The sequence below is a fragment of the Enhydra lutris genome, unplaced genomic scaffold (assembly GCF_002288905.1).
Source record: "Enhydra lutris kenyoni isolate GAN:26980312 unplaced genomic scaffold, ASM228890v2 scaffoldscaffold39, whole genome shotgun sequence".
In the NCBI taxonomy this organism is placed as follows: domain Eukaryota; kingdom Metazoa; phylum Chordata; class Mammalia; order Carnivora; family Mustelidae; genus Enhydra; species Enhydra lutris.
Window position 1 is genome coordinate 29,328,725 of NW_019154123.1, and position 20,129 is coordinate 29,348,853.

Sequence of the window (20,129 nt, forward strand, 5' to 3'; positions counted from 1 at the left end):
CAGAGACAGGCCCCAGGCCTGCAGGGTCAGGCTACCCTCAAGCCTGCTCACAAGTCTCTTGGCCCCACGTGGCATGGTAAGCGCCCCCTGTCAGAAGCAACCTGCACGGAGCTCTCAGCCAGCCTCCAGCCATCAATGAAGGCACCCTAGAGATCACGCTCCTCCCTGAGGCAGCCCCCATGGGCGCCATCTGTACCCCGCAGAACGGGAGCCTCCTCTCTCCCCTCAATATCCCACCCACCAATCTCCACCCCAAGAATGGGCAGCTCTCTGCTGACAGACAAGCAGGGAGGGTCTGGGTGCCGGGTTAGTTCCCAGGACTGTTGGGGTGAGGTGATGGTGAAGAGCACCGCTCAGGAGACTTTTGTCACAGATCCCCTGTGACACGGGGTGAGTCACTTTCCCTCTTTGGGTCTGAGTTATGTCATCTGTAAAATGGGAACAGCCATCTCTGTTCTGCCTACCTCTGCGTCTCTTGCAGGGATCAGAACTAGACCTGCTCCCAGGGAGGCTCTAGGCCACCAGAGTGAATTTGGTCACTGTGAGCTTTTAATTAGCAGTGAGATCTGGAAAGAAGGTGCTCTGGGCTTTTCAGTCATTGGGGTAAAAATAAAATCTCAGGGCGGCCTCCCGGACAGCCTAACTGTCTTGTCCTACTCCCAGAGACCCCCACAGAGGAAGACATAGCTTGTCCAGTGCTCAGGAGCCTGCTTTCCCTTCCCTCTAATTCCCGGATATCCATGCACACGTGTAACTCCAAGCGTTGCATCCACCCAGCTCTCATAAAATAGAGCATGATAACAAAATCTCCCGAGCTGCAGAAATGCAACTCTGAAAGGTCAGTTCTGGGATTCAAAAGGATGTGGCCGTAATGTGAAGACGATGGCCATGGGATGTCCAACTCTGGACAGCGTCAGCCCTGACCACCCACCCTGTCATCCCCACCGGCCCTCCTGGCCTCACCTTGCAGACAGGTGTCTGGGCAGGGCATCCCTGATTGAAGACAGAGGGGACCAAAGCCCAAAAGGCAGGCTGAATTTCCTCCTGTGAGACACCCTGTTCCTTGGCACTGCCTGACCCTGGAGGCCACGCCTGGCTGCCCAGCTGTTCTTCTGCCTTCTGGCACCAGGTTCCACGTTTATTACAAACAGCTACTTGCAGAGCAGGAACGCTGTTTCTAAAGGGGTCTTGCTCTTTGTGGCCGGACCGGAAGGTGGAAGGTGGATCGGGAACACTCTGAGACCTCAGGTTTGGACGGAAGCAACCAAGTTGGGAGCAGAGGCCGCCCAGGCAGCGGAAGAAGCAGAGCGCCCTCTAGCGGCAGGCCTGGCCCTTCCAGGGAGAAGGCGGAAGTGCTGGTTTGGTTCGCGGGTCTGCCTGCAGCCACCTGCAGCCGCCTGGGAGAGAGCGTGGTGCCTGGTTTGGGTCCAAACATCCAGGCTCTGGGCAATTTCAGGAATAGCAGCATTCAAACCCCAACCCAAGAAGTGATAACACAGACTCTATCTATCAGTAACCTGGCTTAATTAAAAATAAGGCCACAGCAGGAAGACAAGCATATGGCGAAGGCCCCCTGAGAGTGTGTGTGTGTGTGTGTGTGTGTGTGTGTACCATATGAGACAGGCCGGGAACCTACACCTACCCCAGGCGCAGGCCTGTGTACCACGGTTTCTGCCAAGAGTGTCCCATCAACACGGTCCTACCCCAGGCAAAACTACACAGACTCAAACCAGAAACAAACCAACCTCTCAGCCAACAAGCCCCTCTACACAAGTTCTGAGAGGTTGCAGAAATCCCAAATGGAAATTTACAGAATGTCCTCACCCCTTGGAATTGCTGGCTCTGGGCCACACACACAGGTACCATGGACATGTACAGGGGTGCACAGTGGACGTGCAGGGAGTCTGGCTCAGGCGAGGGTACAGAGCCCGTCACAGGATCCTCAGATAACTGGATCCAGAGCAGGCAGGAACACAAAATGTGAAGCGTTTCTACTGCGGTGGCAGAATCACCCAGCCTGGACCATGTATAAACCACAGACGGTTACTCACCTATCCTCTCTGGGCCACAGATTCTTCGTGTACAAAAGAAAAAATATCTGTCCTTTTTACCTTAAACCATGAGGCTGGTTTCAGGATCAAATGAGAGAAATTTTTGAACTGCCATTCGGCTTTAAAATGTAAAGAATCTGGGCGCCTGGGTGGCTCAGTGGGTTAAGCTGCGGCCTTCGGCACAGGTCATGATCTCAGGGTCCTGGGATCGAGCCCCACATCGGGCTCTCTGCTCAGCAGGGAGCCTGCTTTCCTCTCTCTCTCTGCCTGCCTCTCTGCCTACTTGTGCTCTCTCTCTGTCAAATAAATAAAAATATTTAAAAAATAAATAAATAAAATGTAAAGGATCTGTATTGTATTTTATAATAAATCCGTGTTGAATATAAACGTGTCTTCCCAAAGTCTTTGTATGAAATCAGCTTCAGAAAGATGGACGTACCATGTTTCAAGGTGCAAGGACCCCACCCGCCACTCCACACCCCCACTGAGAAGCCCACACCACTCACGGTGCCCCCAGGTAGGGCTGAGCTAGCCCTTCTGGTTAATGCTACAACTGGCAGTAGGTCCTCCTGGGACTGTGGAGAGTGCACAGGCAGGCCACCAAGAGGGGCGACACTAGACCCTCCCTCCCACCCTCCAGCCCTCCTCCCTCCCTCCCAGCAGAGTCCCCCAAGCAGAGGCCGGTAGGAAACTCTTCAGTGTATGTAGATCCAGTCGGACACCGCTGCGGGCAAGTGGGTCATGACCTGCATTCGAAGCCACCAGTAGTAGTCCATGGGGTGGTAGCGAGTGTAGGGGCTGGCGGAGGTCAGGGCGTGGGTGACAGCATTGATGACAGGGGACGTGTCTGTGGAGCCGCTGTTGCAGTAGGTCTCCATCTTGGCGATCTTCTCGTCAAAGTACTTCCTGCCGTAGTCCCGGCGCACCACCTCGGGCAGCTCGTCCCACATCTTATTGGCAATGGCCTGGATACGCTCGGGGCTGTAGAGGCTGGTGGCGGCGACGAAGTTGCCAGGTTCCACCACGCTGACCTTCACACCCAGCGGGTGCATCTCGTAGCGCAGGCAGTCGGAGAAGGCCTCCACCCCGAACTTGGTGATGCAGTAAGGCGAGCGGGCCAGGTTGGCCATGCGGCCCAGCATGCTGCTGATGTTGACGACGCGGCCTGCGGAGGAAGACGACAGAGCTCTGCTCACAAGGCGCTGACTGGTCGGGCAGAGGGCGGGGCCAGGCAGGCTGCTTTGATGCCTGAACCACCCAGGGTCAGGGGGACCTTCTAATACACAGTCGAGGCCAGCTCAGGCCACATGTCCAGCTTTTCCCTGACTATGCCAGGCAGGACAGGCCAAGAGAAATGAGCCGGCCTGCATCCAGGAGGGTGTGGGGTAATGCGTAATGGATGCTAGAGCGCTCACGGCAGGCAGCCCAGGCCAGGGTTCTGAACATGATTTTAGTGCTAGGACAGAGGGACGGAGTCTTCAGTACTAGAAGACGGTGGGGACCTCAAGAGGCTTTCCCACAGGCCTGGCCTCGGGAAGCGGGATGGAGGTGGAGCCCGTCCAAGCAAGCCCAAGCGGACCTGGGACATGCTTGTCCTGGGAATGCCCTCGGGAAGTTAAGACCCAGCCCCAACCTGGGCACCTCGGGGAGCTGCCTTTCAGAAACCTCTAAGTTGGAAGTCTCTGGAGGGTTGGGGTTTTCTTCTACAATCCTACAGAAGCTCTCAGGATTCATCCTATCATTGCTGAGACTTTGGGAGAGATCCTGTGGGATCACCCCCTTTTTGCCATCATTGTTTGCTATCTAGAGAGAATATCCAAATCAGTGACTTCTTTGGCTACCTAACATGGTCTGAGTTCTCTGTCTGCTTTCTAAATTCCTAATCTCGAAGATTATTATTACTATATTTTACATTCTACCACATTGTCTTATTTTGTAACTGCGGCCTAGTGACCCAAAGAATGGATCTACCAACACTGACTTCCCCGTGCCTCTCTAGGTAGTTGCTGTATATAGACACAGCCCCAAGCACAAGGTGGTTATTTCTCTAGATTAGGTCCCCAGAGTGGGACGGCTGCTGTAATCTTTCAGCCTTTGAGACTGCGACCTCTCAGCCGCCTTCCTTTCTGAAAACCACACATACCTTTCCACCTGCCTGGCCAAGACAGCTCCCCTTACCTCCATCCACGAGACCTGCACGGCACCCAGGAAGCCTGTGCTCAGCCTCACTGGGGTACGGAGGCTGGATCTGCAGAGACCTCTTTCCAGTCTAGGCAAAGATGAAAAGACAGGATGGGAGGAAAACCCTTTCCAACTCACCTTTGGCCCTTCGGATGAGGGGGAGAAAGGATTTTGTCATCCGCACGGTGCCCCAGAGGTTCACTTCTGCCACTTCCTTGTAGGTCTCCATACTGGTGAACTCCACTTCTCCGAAAGTCGAGACGCCCGCATTGTTAACGAGGCCCCACAGGCCTGGACAGGATGGAACAGAACCACCGTCACCACGCAGCCTTGGCCTCGGACACCACCCATCACCCTGCAACCATGCCTCTCCTCGCTTTTGTCCCTTTCCCTCCAAACTCGCCACTTACAAGGCTCTTGGGACATTTCCTAGAATCACCAAGAATAACAGGAGACAGAGAGGCCTATGGTATAGGCTGGGACCCTGTCTTAAGTCTAAAACATCCAATTACCATCTCACTCCTCCCTGCATGGCCTCTCTGGGCCCGCAATGACCCAGCCGTGCCAGATGTCCGCAACCTGGGGTCACTCCCACTGGCTCCACACAGTCACCTCTCCATTCCTGCCCCTGCACCTTCACTTGCCTTCCACCTCTGGCCAAAAGCCTGGAGAACCCCAGGAGTCTTCCAGGCCAAGCCTTCTCTGGAGGCCCAGGGAGGGGACCCAATATCCAGGGTCTTATAGCTGTCAGAGGCTCAGCTAAGACTTCACCTCAGGTCCAGCCCCAGTCCTGATCCATCCTGAGCCCCTGACCATGACCTCAGATCTTCCCCTCTCACAATACGCACTGTTTGCTGTTATCCCTGGTGAGCCCCATCACCCGTGTGTATACACCTGGTCTCTGCAGGTTAAGAACACCCCTCAGCCTTGTGTGGTCCCAGGCAGAGGACAGAGCTAGAGCAAACAGACACTCTCCAAGTAACCTGGGTTGACTGTTTCCTATAAGACCAGAGAGGGGACAGCTGGCTTCCGCAGACCCGGGAACCCTGGTGCTAGAAGGATCCTTGGAGCTCTGACAGCTACTTTTGTCACCAGGGAAGCAGAGGCCCTTCAGCATGCACAACCGGTCAGAGGCAGAGCAGAATGAGGGAAGGAGGCCCCAAGGAGGCCACCTTGCTTTGCAGGGCCTCTGAGTTCCATCTGCAGGGCGTGAGGACTGCATGGGCCGCAGCCTTGGGACAGAGCTATCTTCCTGCCTGTGGGAGCCCTGGTCCCACTTCGCTTTCCAAGTTAATCATGGAAACGAGTTTGCATGCATGACAGAGTAATTGGTCTCTAGCTGTGTTCCTTCCATGTTATCCAAATTAAAGCTTCAACTGACCTCTGGTGCCTTCTCCTTCAATTATGGAGAATTAAGAACATTTATCAGGGAAGGAAACTGCTAGTTAACAAAGTGCTCGTGAAGCTCTCACTCACTCCCCACAGTGGCTGAGCGGCAGCCACGGGCTCTCGGGTCTCACCAGTGACCTAGCACTGACGCGGCCACCACAGCCCGTCCTCCCCCAAAGTCTTCACCCGTCTCTTCTTCCCAGGAAGAGCCAGAAGCCTCCCACCACCTGCCAAGGCTGACCTGTCACCCTCCACCTTCCAAACCATAAGCTGTCACTCCTTGTTCCCTTTTTATGCAACGTTAACCTTTCTCTCGCCCCTGACTCCCTCCCTCCAATGTTGTATACATTAGATGCCCAATAAAGGTTTCTCAGATGAATGAAGGTCTACAGATACCATGTCTCGAGATCCCAAAGAACCTCCTCTTTACCATGCTACATCCTCACACCGCCGTCTGTTCTCCTTCCCTCCACGACCAGGCTTCTGAGAACACAAGCCACACCCTCCAGACCCCATTTCCCTGCCATGCTGGGTCCCAGCCCTGCTGCTGCCCCATGGTGTCTGGGGTGCAACATGGTAAGGGTGTCCCATCACGCTCACCTCCCATCTTCACTCCCCTCAACCTCTCCCCAGTATGAGCTCTACTCATGGTTCTCGACACTCATTCCTCCCTTGGAGCAACTCTTCTATCCTCCTGGCCGCCCTTCTTCTACCCGCCCCCTAAATACAGGCATCCGCCAAGGTCCCGTCCTAGAACACCTGCTCCCAAATTATGCTCCGTGCCTAGGCAGCCTTGTCTTCTTTATGTTCATGGAAATTTGCAGCTGCTTTGTGTTTGGTTCACACAAAACCTCATCCCACCTAAAGTGCATATCTTCTCCCTAACAAAAAACTAATTACAGCTGACAATGATATCCAAAAAAGTGTAACTGAACTTGACCTGTGAAAGCACATGGCTCCTGGATTATAGCTCCGCTGACTTGATAAGCAGTAACAGTCTGTGGAGCTAGGAGTCCTCAGCCAACACTCCACATAAACTCAAAATGAACACTGCTGCTCATTCCCGGGGACAGATGTTTCCCTGCAGCAGCCCCAGCAGTCACCACGTCAAGGGCTCCTGTGTACCCCTCGGACTCATGGCTCTCCTCCGACTGCGGTCTCCTCCTCCTGACGGTCACTCTCACCTCAGTGTCCTGCACACAGGTCCCCAGCATCCCCTCCCCACGCACCAGCATGGCAAGCTCCAGCTGCCCCAGCCCACGCCTTACTTTCCTCTTTGCTAACAGACCCCTGGACCTCTTCTCCCCAATCTGATGAGAACTATTAATACCACTGATCAAGATCAAAGGACAGAGGTCCGGCCCTGAGCTAAGCACTCTGCGTGCATTCGTTCCAAAGCTAAGCTATCCCAGGTCTGGAGGACACAGTTGGGGCTCCAGGAGGTTAAGCACCTTACTCAGTGTCACTCAGCTAACAGGGGGACAAGATAATTTGGACCCTGGTCTATGTGAAGACACAGCCCTCATGCTTGACCCTGTGCCACTGTCGGCTTCCTCTGCCATCTCGTCAAATCTGTGCCCTTTTTCCTCTCTCCACAGCATTAGTCTGGGGTCTTGTTGTCTCCATCCTATATCACTGGAAAACTTCTCCCAGGTCTCCCTGTCACAGCTTCTGTCCTCCACTTCCATCCTGGCCAGCCCCTCAGCTAGACCCTCCTCTGTTGGTCACTTCTTGCTCTAACGATTCCCTCTCGCAGCAGGTTCGGGAGGCCTCCTTTGCCGGGTTTCTTGTTCTGCTCTCTGGAAGCCTGAACAGCCGGCCCCTGCCCTGCCTCGTGGTCCCTCCTGCCTCTGCTGCTCCCTGACTCCACCCAGCCCTCCAACCCTCACTCCATGTTATTCTGCCCATGTGCCTGCAGTGGTCAGATCTAGGCATGAGCACTGGCTGTGTGAGCAGAGCATTTCTCCCTCTTCACAGATAGGTAAGTGAGGCCCACACAGGGGAAGGTGTGAGCCCAAGGTCACACTTCTAGTAAGAGAGTGAAGCCCACCATAACTCCAGACTTCCCACTCTCAGACTGAGGGTGTCCTAGTTGTAGAACTGGGTCTTCTCTATCCATGGCACAATGTCTCCAGTGCTGTAATGGTTCCGAAGAGGTCCTGCCATGAAGCCACCAACTTACATCTGGCTGGTGTCCAACCACAATCCTCCTGCCAGGTCATATCCTCATTGGTGCTCAGCACACTACCAAGCATACAGCAGGTACTCAATAAATATCTCCTGACTGTGAGGTTAAGTGATGGTTTCAACATACAGCCTGCCGGTTGGCTCACTCAGCCTTTTGCTGGGATGGGGTGGGCAGTGCTGTCTCCACGCTCCAGATGTCTATCCGGTCCCTCGGAGCTCTGCCGGCTGTGGCAGATGGCTCACCTGTTCTAATCAGACAATCCCCTTCATCTCACCCCCCGAGGCTGGCTCCCCTGTTCCACAGAGCCAGGATGAAAGGCACTTGTCTCCTGAAAGGATCCTGCCTGGGTAGAGTGAGTCGGAAGCGCGCACAGGCTTAGGGACCCCAGGCTGATCTGAAAGCTCTAGAAGGGCGCCACCTGGAGTTCAGAGATAGCATTGCCAGAGAAGGGGAGAAGGACAGAGGCTTGACCAGGAAAGCCGGCCCTGGGTAGGGCAGGGGTGGGGGCCACAAGGAAGAAAGAGAGGAGGAGGGAGAAGTGGGGACAGAGAAACCAGGACAACCACATGTCCAACAGATTTCTCATCTCACCAAAAAAATCTTCAAATCTTTTGCCAGAAAATGCAGTATTAGGTAAGTAAGCTCATGCTGTGGTTTATCAATCCTCACTGGAATGTGTCATTTGGGAAAAGGCAGCAGGGAAAAGTTTATGCATCAGAGTGGGGCTAGGGTTTGAACTCAGTCCCAGGGCAGGGGGTGTGAGCGACTCTCCCTGTGGTTCCGGGTCTGCCCTGCCTTGCCGGTCAAGCGAACTGGCCCAGACCAACAAAGGGAATGGAGGTGACTCTGTCCTGGCAGCGGGGGACCCGGGACCAGGGTCCTGAGCTACCCCAGCTCGGGTGCAGCCCCACTCTGTTCTCAGGTCTCCAGTGATGAGTTCTTTCCATGGGCGCCGTGGATCACCACAAACCCTCAGGCGCCATGAATGGCCTCACAGCACGGACTCCTGCCTCCTGGTTGATGAAAGCAGACGGGAGGGGTGAGGTGGGCTGTACCTCCAGAGCGGGGAATCACCCCGGGGAGACACATCCTGCCTCTTTCTTAATGGGACAGGAGCCCTGGCTCTGCCTGTTAATTATGAAATAGATGTTTAGTGAGTTAGGGAACTCACAGGCCTCTCCTCTGAGAGCAGACCAGCCTGGGAATGGCCCTCTTTGGAGGTGGGGGTGGCCCAGTGCTGCCAAGGGGATGCGTCAGGGACAGGCTGGCAGCCTGAGCAACAGCTTCCCTGACAGCCACATGGCACAGGAGCTCTGAGGCAGCTGCTGGCTGACGGCAGCATCTCCGTTTGGCTCATAAAGGCTCGACAGAGCCCAGCCCCACCCCTGTGGTCCCCTCTCCTCCCCTTCTCCCTCCTAAGGCCTGAAGTCACCACTCGGGAGAGATGCCCCCACCCTGTCTGGGGGAAAGAGAGAACGCTCTCTGTCTGGTTGGCCAGGAAGCTCAAAGGTAAACACCTTAGAGGAAGCAAGTAGCCCAGAATCATCACGGCTGTGTGCTCCATGAACGGGGTCTCCTCCCTTCTGTTGGACAGAGCCCGTCCCACCAAGATCCCTCCCTGGGCTGAGCTGGGAGAGAACACCCGAGTCCTTATGTTACCAGAACTTTCTACAGCAGGTGACCCTGTCAGCGACTGGCCCTCAAACTTTCTGTTCCTCCAGGTTTTGGGGGCACAGTCCCCAACCTCTCTGCCAGCTGCCTCTCCCCTTCTCTACCCCCTGATTGCTCATGTTCCCAGGAAGCCCACCTTGCATCTTGCCTACTCTAGCCTCACCTCCAGGCCTGGACATCTGGTCTCCACCCAGACATTCCCACAGGGCATCCCATGGGCACTCCCCATCCCTCATCACGCTCCTGCAGTGGGTGGGGGGGGGGGCCGGGCATCAGGAGAGGCCTCGTGCCCCTCCCTCATCCCCACATGTATCCATCACCAAGTCCAGCCAGCTATGCCTTCCCGACTCTGATCCCTCCATATCCCCAAACACCCACTGTCCTTGTTCAGTACTCCAGCACTCATGCTCTCCCTCTAAATCTGCCCTCCACGCTGCTGCCCCAGTCCCCAGACTGATAGTTCATTCCCCCTGGGATATGGACAGTGGGACCCAGTGTCCTCAGGAGCGCTATGGGCCCCAGGCCCTGGAGGACCTCTGTCCTCAACCCCATTTACTGCCACCACCTCCACCAGACTTGACCACGGACTTGGCCCCCCACATATCCTATGTGCTTCCCACCATTGTTCCTTCTCTCCCCGACTCTGGAATGCCCTTCTTGCACCCTGCCACAATCTGTTCTCCCTAACAGGCTCCCCACCCCACCCAAGACTGGGCTGTGACCCTCTGTCCTGTGCTGCTTCCTGAGAGGGGGTGTGGAGATCATTCAGGTTAGCCCCCCAGTGAACCTTGGAGAGGTCCTTGGGAATAAGGACTATGTCTTGGCCATCTCTGTGTCCCCAACACTTGGCCCGGAGTGGGCATTCAATGAACATTGTCTGAACTGACCTGCCCCTGTGCTCATCTGTTCACCACTCCTAGAGGTTTTGAAAGCACCTCTGGCTTTATTTCCCATTGCCTTATTGCACAGGTGTGTTTAATTTAACCCACTTCCTCCCGCTGTGTGAGAGGAAGAGTTTCAACAGCAGGGCAAGCAGGCTTTTGCAAGATACCGGTAAATGGGGAGTAGTGTTTAGGAAAGGGGCCCTCAGAACAGCTGGTGCACTACCCCCTGCGGCCCCAACGGGCCCCCTACCTTTCTCAGGGTCCTCCAGGCTCGAGCGGACGATCTCCACCACTTTCTCCACCTCCTCGTTCTTGCAGACATTGAGCTGGACAGTTCTTAGTCGATCACTCTTCAAGCTATCCAGCTCCTTGACCCCACCGTCTCCTTTGTCCTGGGGAGGAGAGAGGAGCTGCTTCGACCACCCCCTTCCCACCCTGCCTCCAGTCGGAGGACCAGGCCGAGGCCCTGCCAGAGCCTGGGGCTTACTAACAACTCTGGAGAGTCTCTGGAGACCCGCGGGGTCTGCTCGTCTGCCAGGTGGTTCTCTTCAACCCCAGGACTGACCACATGTCAAGCCAAACCAAGTGCCACAGACACAAGCCCCCAAGGCTTTCCTGGAAGGTGCCTCTCTCTAAGCCAAGGTTTCGAAGTGAGGACCCACCAGGGCTAGGCATGTGGGTGTCCGACAATAGGGAGGGTGGGGACTTGGGAATGAAGCACATGCCTACCTCTCCACCCCTGCCAGCTGCTGCCAACATGGGTATGGGTGGAACCCAGGCCTGCCAGCTGCTCCGATGTTTAAGCTAGTAGTTAGGACTTCCCAGTTTTTTAAGTGTTGGCAACTTACTCACGTTTAAAAAACAAAAACTAAACACTGTGTAAAGCAAAGCACATTCACAGGCCACATGTGACTGGAGGCTGCCAGTTTGTCACCTCTGGTCTAAGACACAGGCCTGTCACTACCAAGATGGTCAGAAGCCAGAGCAGCTCTCATTCCAGTCCCATCAACTACCCAGGCTCTGTGCCCTCAGGTGCAGCCCTTAACAGGTGCCCAGTTTTTCCAGCTTCGAATAAGAAATAAGGACAATGCCACCTGTCCTGACCTGCTCAGGTTACTGGAATGATGGAGTCATCTTTATTAAAAACCTGTTCAACTGTCAAGCTAAATCGAAGCATTATTAAACATGAGAAAGGGTCACTCACTCAGCAAACATTCCCTGGGCCTCCATCATGTCCCAGCCCTGCGCTAAGAACTAGATACACAAAAATAAATAACTCAGCCCCTGTTATCAAAGAGGCACATTTTCGGGAAGGGGGCAGATGCATAAGGGAACAATCTGGGCAGTGTTTGCGGCATGAAAGCTGGCAGGAGGGGAGAGGCTGCCCAGAAGGTGGGACAGGCCTTTCAGGAGCAGTGATAGACGAGTCCAAGGACCAGAGGGGCCCTGGGAAATGGGACATTTCAGACAGCAGTGAGGCCTCTGCAGGCAGAGCAGATGCATAAAGAAGTCATTGCACAGGAGGCTGGGGAGGTGGGCAGGGGTCTTCTTGGGGCGCAGTGGTGAGCTGCTGGAGGGCGTGAATAAAAGCCAGCATCATTTACTGAGTGCTGACGGTGCTTCCCACTGTGCTAAGCACTTGACATACACTTCTCATTAGTCTGCACACCGTGAGGCGGGTTCTATTACCATATTTCATTCTTTCTAGGACCCATATCTTCTCCACCTTAGGGATGAGCTACACCGTTGTGAAAAGCAAACACTGTCAGTTACAATGTAATTGGCAGTGACTTTCTCGGTGGTGCAGGAAACAGGAAGGCATCTAGTGAGAGGACAGCAGGAGCTGCCAGGGGCTGCAGTGAGAGGGAAATGCCTACTCTCAGCAAGGACGTACGTGCGTGGGCTACAGGTGGTATTGATGCTAACCTCCCTGGCAAGGCCAAGAGTAGGAAGCATATGGATGTCCGCATACATCCATGGTGAAAAGCTCTCTAGGAATTAGGCTCAGCCTGCTAAGTGGTCTGAACCAGGAGAACCCTAACCCCAGAAGAAGACATTCGCATCACACCACGTCAGAGAAACATAGGAGAGAGTGGTGAACGGACTGTGTCCAATAGGGCCAGAGGGGCTGGAGATAATCGCTCTGGAGAGGGACCTGGGAAGAACACGAGAGTGAGGGAGCAGTCTGGTCCCATGGAGCCCACCAAACAGAAGCAGGGCCAAAAAGTCAAATTCAGCCCAAAATTAAGAATGATTTTCACCATCCAGATGGCAAGACTGCCCCGGAGGAGTCTGGACAATGAAAGTGGAGGTCCGGGTTGGGGCAGGGTGGGGAACACGGTGTGGAGAAAACCCAGGCATCAGACAGGCATCAGGCTGGTCCCCACTGCCCCCAAGAGCTCTTCCACTCTTAAACAGTCAGCCTCTACAGGGAGCCTCCGCTCTGGGCCTGAAAAGAAGCAGCATGTGCGGCCCTCTGAGTCTCTGCCTGGCCCAGCACCAGACGTGCCAATGACACCCAGAGACCCCTCTGCCCAGGGCAGCCCTGTGTGAAGCTTGGTTAGTCTAAGGCTTGGCTCTGAAACTCCCTGGCAGTGCCTACTTCCCGGACAACATGGCAGGCATCTCATCTACAGGCCTAGAGCTTCTGCTACTGTTCCTGCAGAGGGTCTGCCAGCAAATAACTCCCAGAGACGACAGCTTCCAGTCCAGAGGAGGGAAGGGCTGGTGCCCACAGACACCAAGAAAACATGCATCTTGTTTGAATGCAGTCTTCACGTCATGCCTCCTCGAATGCCCCTCAGAGTGGAGCCCAGGCAGACCGCGTCCCTGAGCGGGTGCTGACGCCTAGTTCCAAGAAAATAGGCCCCTGAGCACCCTGTCCTCCTCCTGGCCTTTGTGAACCCTGCCACCATATTTTGGCAACTCTCAGACTCCACACCAGACGTCTCCTTGAGCCTCCAGCCAGCCCTGAGCCCATGTCTCCAAGGTCCCCCGGGGAGGCTCTTCACCTGGCTCAGGGTCCCCACATGAACTCGGTTTGAAGTGTGGCAGCTGAGACCCTGCTCTCGGAGGAAACCAGGGGTTCGTCCCACGGCTTACAGCTTCAGGCTCAGCATTCAGGATCCCAGGAGAGAACTCCATCTCCTCCCTTCCCCTGCCAGGTCTCCCCAGCAGCCCTCCTCACTCTGAAAAGGCCTCCACATCCCACTCTGATGGCCTTGTCAGCGGGGACAGAGACAGTCAGCTTGCCTTCACTGTTCAGAGAAAACCTTTGCTGACCACCCTTAGCCCCGGGGCCACAGAGCACGGTGGCCAGTCCCCTTCCAGATCCACCTGTCCTCAGTCCAAGGCTACACTGCTTGGGCCCCACCGCCTCCCTGACTCCAGGGTTTCTGTCCTCGTCTTCATCTGTCTTGCTGCTCAGGGACAAGCTTCAAGTCCTGCTGTGTTGTGACTATAGAACTGGTTGACTGATAAACCCACTTTTATCATTATCCCTTTCCATTTCATCAATGAGCTCTCTTTTCTACCCTTGCATGACAAGTTAGGCAATTCTTATAGTGTTTCCACACATTCTCAGATAACGGCCTCTTTGTTCGACTTCAAGGGTCCAGTTCAGTCTACTAATCAAGGAACCCCAGCACAGCCTGGTTTGAAAACCCAAGTCCTCCAGCTTCTATGCAATTTAAAGCCTGTCCTGACCCAGGCCTGGGGAGTGTGGGAAGCCTATGGACGCCAAACAGGGGTGAAGACTGCCTTTCCCCTTATTTTCTAGCTCCTCCTCACGTCTTCCTTAATCTCTGACCCTTCCAGGGTTGGATCCAGGGGCTGGCAAATTAAGGGGCAAGACTGTAGTCTTCTGAGGCTGGCCCTGTTGTCTGCTGTTGGTGTCCAGGGACAGCAGGTGCACGAGCGCCAGCCCTCCCTGCAGGGCGTGCTTTCATGCGTTCTGCAGAGATCCGTCCCCCGGACACCTCCAGCCAGTCCTCTTCTTTCTCCACCCGGGTTTCAGGGAGGCACCCCTTTGGTTGGGGAAACACGGGCAGTCCTAGGAGTCTCACTGGATGGGCACCCTTATGATGACTCCAGGAGCTCTCCCCTTCATCCACATTACGTCTTTGCCAGAGTGTCCAAACCAGGCAGGACAGCCCTCTCCTGGTGGAGCTCTCTCTGCTCTGCTTCCAGATGAGGCACTCCGGCCTCATTCTTGGGCCTCCAGGTGTCTTTTGGTCAATATTAACATACCCTTCTGTGGCCAAGGACTCCGGGGCATTAATGGTAAGCTCTCTATGAGTTGTTTTTTTTTTTTTTAAATAATTTATTTATTTATGGGGCGCCTGGGTGGCTCAGTGGGTTAAAGCCTCTGCCTTCAGCTCAGGTCATGATCCCAGAGTCCTGGGACTGAGCCCCGCATCAGGCTCTCTGCTCAGCGGGGAGCCTGCTTCCTCCTCTATCTCTGCCAGCCTCTCTGCCTACTTGTGATCTCTGTCAAAAAAATAAATTTTTAAAATCTCAAAAAAAAAAAAAAAATCCCTCTCCATCCTTACATGATTATTCATCCCCGCTTCTTAAAAAAAAAAAAAAAAAGAATTATTTATTTATTAGACAGAGAGAGACACAATGAGAGAGGTAACATAAGCAGGGGGAGTGGGAGAGGGAGAAGCAGGCTTCCCGCTGAGCAGAGAGCCCAAGGCGGGCTTGATCCCAGGACCCTGGGATCATAACCTGACCGAAGGCAGACATGTAACAGCTGAGCCACCCAGGCGCCCCTCTATTAGTTCTTTAAGTTTTTATTTTAATTCCAATTAGTTAACATCCAGTGTTCTATCAGTTTCAGGCGTACAATTCAGTAATCACACTTCCTTACCCCAGCTCATCAAGACAAGTGCGCTCCTTCCTCGCCATCCCCCGTTTCCTCCATCCCCCGTTTCCGCCATCCCCCCACCTGCCTCCCCTCTGGTGCCCATCAGTCTGTTCTCCGTAGTTAAGAGTCTGTTTCTCCAAGTAGTGTTCTTGAAGCCCACCTCACGGAGACCAGAGGGAAAATATCACAGCACGGTAACAACTCCGTCCAACCTCTCAACCTTCCCCAACCTTCTCCACCTCCATTTCTACCACACTGAGCCAGATGATGGACTGAACCTGGCAGCAGGGTTTTACAGACTCTCGGCCTGTTCTGCTAGGGGGTCCAGCACCTCCAGGCCGGATGAAGACACTCGCCAGGTAAAATGGAAGTGTCTATCACGCGCACAAGGAACGGTGAAGAGGAACAAGCCTGGGGCCTTGTAACGGTCACAGGCTGAGCAGTGGGAGCGCTAGCAAGGGAGGGGAAGCAAAACAAGAGAGCGGGGTATCCAAAAGTCAATCAACAAAGGGTAACACGCAAGAGTGGTTTGTTTGGTTAAAACTGTGTGTAGGTTCAGTATGCTCTGGTCTGAGAAGGGGCCACTCGATCTGGCAAAATGGGGGCTGCTGGCATCCTCGATAAAAGCCATATCAGAGGCACCCTGGCACCCACCACTCCCCGTTCCCGCCCTGACTTCTCTGCCCAGCTGGTCTCCTCTTACTCCGTGACGGCTCTGGGCTTCAGCTTCCTCGGACTGCTGATGGTGTCCAAATACGCTATCAGCACCCACCGCAGGAAACTCCTGTCCGTCCTTCCAGATGGCAGCAAGATGCCACCTTGGCCTATAGAGCCTTCCCTTGTACCCAGAGAGAGGCAGTCTGTCCCTTCTATGATACAAGACCTGCCCCCCAACTCCACTCTCCCGCCTCCCTCGCCGCAGCCACAGTGGCCCCGGGTTGGTCTCTAACACAAAGGCACACAAAGGCTTGGATGTCCCTTCTTACCCCTTCTATCTTTGGGACTTGTTCCCTAACCCCTTACCTCATTCCAACGTCCCTTTCTCAGTAAGTTCTTTCTTTCCTCTTTAAAACCCAACAGCCCCTCTACCACATTCACTCTCCGTCTCCTTTTCGTGCTTTCTTTTTCCCAATAGCTTCCACATCCCACAGAAAAGCAATCTACTTATTTATCGATCTTCTTTTGTGTCACCCCTCCCCCGCCCCGTGTAAGCGCCGCAAGGGCAAGAACTTCTCACTGAATCAGTATAGGCTGTATCTCCAAAGGAGAATATTGTGGGCTCTTGTAGGTGCTCAAGAGATATCTATTAGTTGAAAGAACAAATAAAGAGATGGGAGGGACCCAAAGCCCAATCCGTGTGGGCTGAAAGGAACATGGGAAGTAAACAGGTGAGACGATCTAGTACAAACAACCCTCTGGGGGTGTCGAGAAGTGAGCCAGTAGTGCACATGGGATGGGAGGCTGTCAGCCTGTGTGTGTGGGCGTGGGCGTGTGCACACACGCATGCACCAAAACGACCCAGCAGAACGTGAAGAGTTAATGATGCGGGAGATGAGAGACATCTGCTGGAGCCAAGCCCTTGAGTTGGCCCAAGGCACCGAGACCTGAAGCAGTTGAGGAGGAGTAAGTCTAAGGAGGAGCAGGCAGAGTTTTGGGGGACAGATGTAGCCAGAATCCACCATGTGGCTTAACATCTCAGCAGCGGGCTGGAGGACTTTACCGTGGTCCCCAGTGGTTCCGACTGCTTTCTGATTTGCATCGTTAACTCAAACCTCTAGTGACTTCTGCCTCCTCTAGCTTTTGACCAGCAGAGACACACCATGACGCCAAAACAGTCAACAAGTAACACCGACAGGCATGAGCCGGCAGTGACCTCGTCTGGTATTTTGAAGAAAACACCAGTCACTAAATCAGGATCACAGCTGTGGCCGGTGGAAGGACGTCAGAGCACTCAGTCCAACCCCATTACTGTAAGTAAGGGGCTCAGGGAGGGGAAGCGTCTGCCGAGTCTCTGGGCTAGTGGCTGATAGGTGACTAGAATCCAAGGCCCTGACTCTCTCTCTCTCACTCCTCGTCAGCACTCAGCAGACTCTGCCCTGGACTATGGAGTCGAGATACAGTCCCTGCACCACTGGACAAGCCAGCATGATGGCACAGGTGCTAGAAACATGGAGAAGGAACTTCAGAGGTACGAAACATTCTGTGGCATCCCAGCACCTGCGAGGACATGCTGAAGCAGGTCCACATTATGCGGAGAACCCAACTCCAGCATGCCCCACCCATCACCCCCAAATCCATCCTGAAACAGGTTTTTGCATGCATGTCAGAGGGAGCAGGTATTGGTGTGGCTTTTGGGAACAGCAGTTTGACAGACTTGAATGAAACCAAAAATCTGCACACCTTTCTACCCAATATTTTCACATCTAGAAAATTTTTCTAAGAATTACTAATGAAAGCAAGCAAAGATATGTGTAAGATGATTCATTGTGGCTTGGAGTATAATAGCAAAGGTCACAAATAATGTGCACACATACATTTTAGTTACTCTGCGGCAAGAGACTGCAGTAAAAAGACTCCACTTGTTTCCATCATCCACTTCTGTCAGGTTTGAATCTATTATAAATACGTACTACTTGCATAATTCAAAAGAAGGAAAAATTAAAAGGACAAATAAACCCTCCCTGATCTGAATATATGTTCAAACTGTGGCAATGCAAATGACTTTATTATTTTTGTTTATATTACTGAAACTTTTACATTGAACAGGTATTGTTTTTGTAGATATTAAAACTTGTTTTAAAATAATTCCTTCTCTGGATTCTTACTGCCTTCAATATAAAGAAAATATCTCATCTACAGAGCAGAGACAGCAAATTGTCCCAAACGCCCCATTCTTCCCTTCTTCTATAGCAGTAGAACCCCTGACTTCAAGCAAGGTACATTTCTCAGAATACGAACTACATTTCCCAGCTTCCCTAGCGCAGCCAGGTAAGACCATGTGACTAAGTTCTGGCCAATAGAGGGAGACCGCAGGTTGCTATATGGCAGCTTCTGGGTCATTCATGCCTTTAAAGACCAGGGCATGCATTCACAACAGAAGAAATGCAAATTAAAACTGTACTGGGGTATATTTCTCACCTATCAGACTGGCAAAAACCAAAAGCTTCAAGTACACTATTGGGGAAATCGTGTGGAAACAGATACTCTCATACATTACTGGTGGGAATGTGAAATTACACAGTCCCTATAAGCCAGTCAGGAGCCCCAGAATAACACTGAAAATCTACAGGATTTTCATGCCTTTTCCTGCCCTATTCCCCTTTAGCCATCACAGGCTCTTCCTGAATGAATCTCTTGCACATTCTATCCTATTTTGGTATCTGCTTCTTGGAGGAACCAAGCTGACAACACAACTTAGGAGTTTTGTGTTTGTGATGGTATCAACATAGCAATTCTGAAGCAATTATAGGACTGACCAAATGAGTAAATATATTGATGTAGCTGGGGATCAAGGTTCTAGTGGCAGAAAAAGGAAGAAACAAATATGGAATGAGGGAAGCAAGGAAGAATGCTGTTGAGTTGAAGAGGATTAGAAGGTCAATATAACCTCATGAATTATATGTTTGTGTGTGAGCATGTGTGTGTGTGTGTGAGCATGCGGTATTTATAGGAAATGCACGTAGGAGATAAATATAAATAAATATCATGTGTGCATGTATATGCCATGTGATTATCTATACATCGTCTACCTCTGTCCACAGAGAGGGACAAAGAGCACTGATGTTGGTTTCTAAAATCTGTTAAAAGGAATTAGTAAAAACATATCTACACAGAGACATGTATGCGAATATTCATAGCTGCATAATTCATAGTGGCCAAAACCCCAAACATTTCATCCAAATATCCATCAACTAGTGAATTAATTTTTTAAATGTAGTATATCCGTCCAATAGAATACTATCCAGTAATAAAAAGGAAGGAACTACCGATACTTTCTACAACATGAAGAATCTCAAAAACGTTATGCTGAGTGAAAAAAGCCTGCCACAAGAGCCTATGCGTTGTACGATTCCATGCAGGAATAGTCCAGGAAAGGCCAATCTAAAGAGACAGAAATCCGTGCTACCTAGGACCAGGGGTTGGTATGGGGCTTCAAGTGCAGACAGTCAAGAGAGAAATTTCCAAGTGATGGACTGTGGTGAGGTTGCGCAATTCTCCAAATTGGAAGAACCATCCCCTCTCCCTTTTGGAGCCTCAAGGCCCAGGGCTTCCCTTCAGACACCCTAAATTCCACTTGATGAATTGCAAAGGATCCTCAGTCGCTACCTGGGACAGCATTACTTATTCTCCATGGTCCAGAATGGATGTCCCCTCCTCTGCCAGACCAGGATCAACCCCTTCCTTCTACGCACTCTCGTTAAACACTCCACACAACTCTGAGAACCCTCTTCACTCTAACTCTTCCACGTAAGTCTGTGCATGGCTGTCCTTCACCACTGGACATGGAGCTTCCTAAATGCAGGGACCAGGGTATCATCTTCTACAGCACCTATCAAAGGGGCAGGCACATCAGGAACATTTGCCAAATGGACGAGTAAATGAATGAATGAACAAAGCTATGAAGAACAAGTGAGACAGAAGTGAAGAGAAAAGGTATGGGCTGTCTAAAACGACAGATGAACCAATCGTTAAGAAAGCAATGAAAACACAACTACCAACCCCAGTCCAAGTCCTGGGTAGTCCTGGTATTAAATAATCAGCTTGAAGTGGGATTCTGGGAAGACAGGAAAGTAGGAAGCACCAGGAATCTCTTTCCCCACCTAGACAGGTGCACTATTTTGGAACTCTGGAGTCTGTTGAAGAGATGAAAGGCATCCAAATTGGAAAGGAAGAAGGAA

General features: G+C 52.6%; 1 protein-coding gene across 1 annotated transcript in view; it reads right to left on the reverse strand.

The window, feature by feature from the left end:
• Positions 1–2,384: 2,384 nt before the first annotated feature.
• Positions 2,385–20,129, reverse strand: part of LOC111155145 (3-hydroxybutyrate dehydrogenase 1) — a 37,011-nt gene continuing 19,266 nt past the window's right edge. The window contains exons 5-7 of the mRNA XM_022515219.1: positions 10,615–10,756; positions 4,371–4,523; positions 2,385–3,216 (exon numbers count right to left, since the gene is read on the reverse strand). Of these exons, the coding sequence (XP_022370927.1) occupies positions 2,747–3,216; positions 4,371–4,523; positions 10,615–10,756 (765 nt within the window). The 3' untranslated portion in view covers positions 2,385–2,746. The remainder of the gene's footprint in view (positions 3,217–4,370; positions 4,524–10,614; positions 10,757–20,129) is intronic.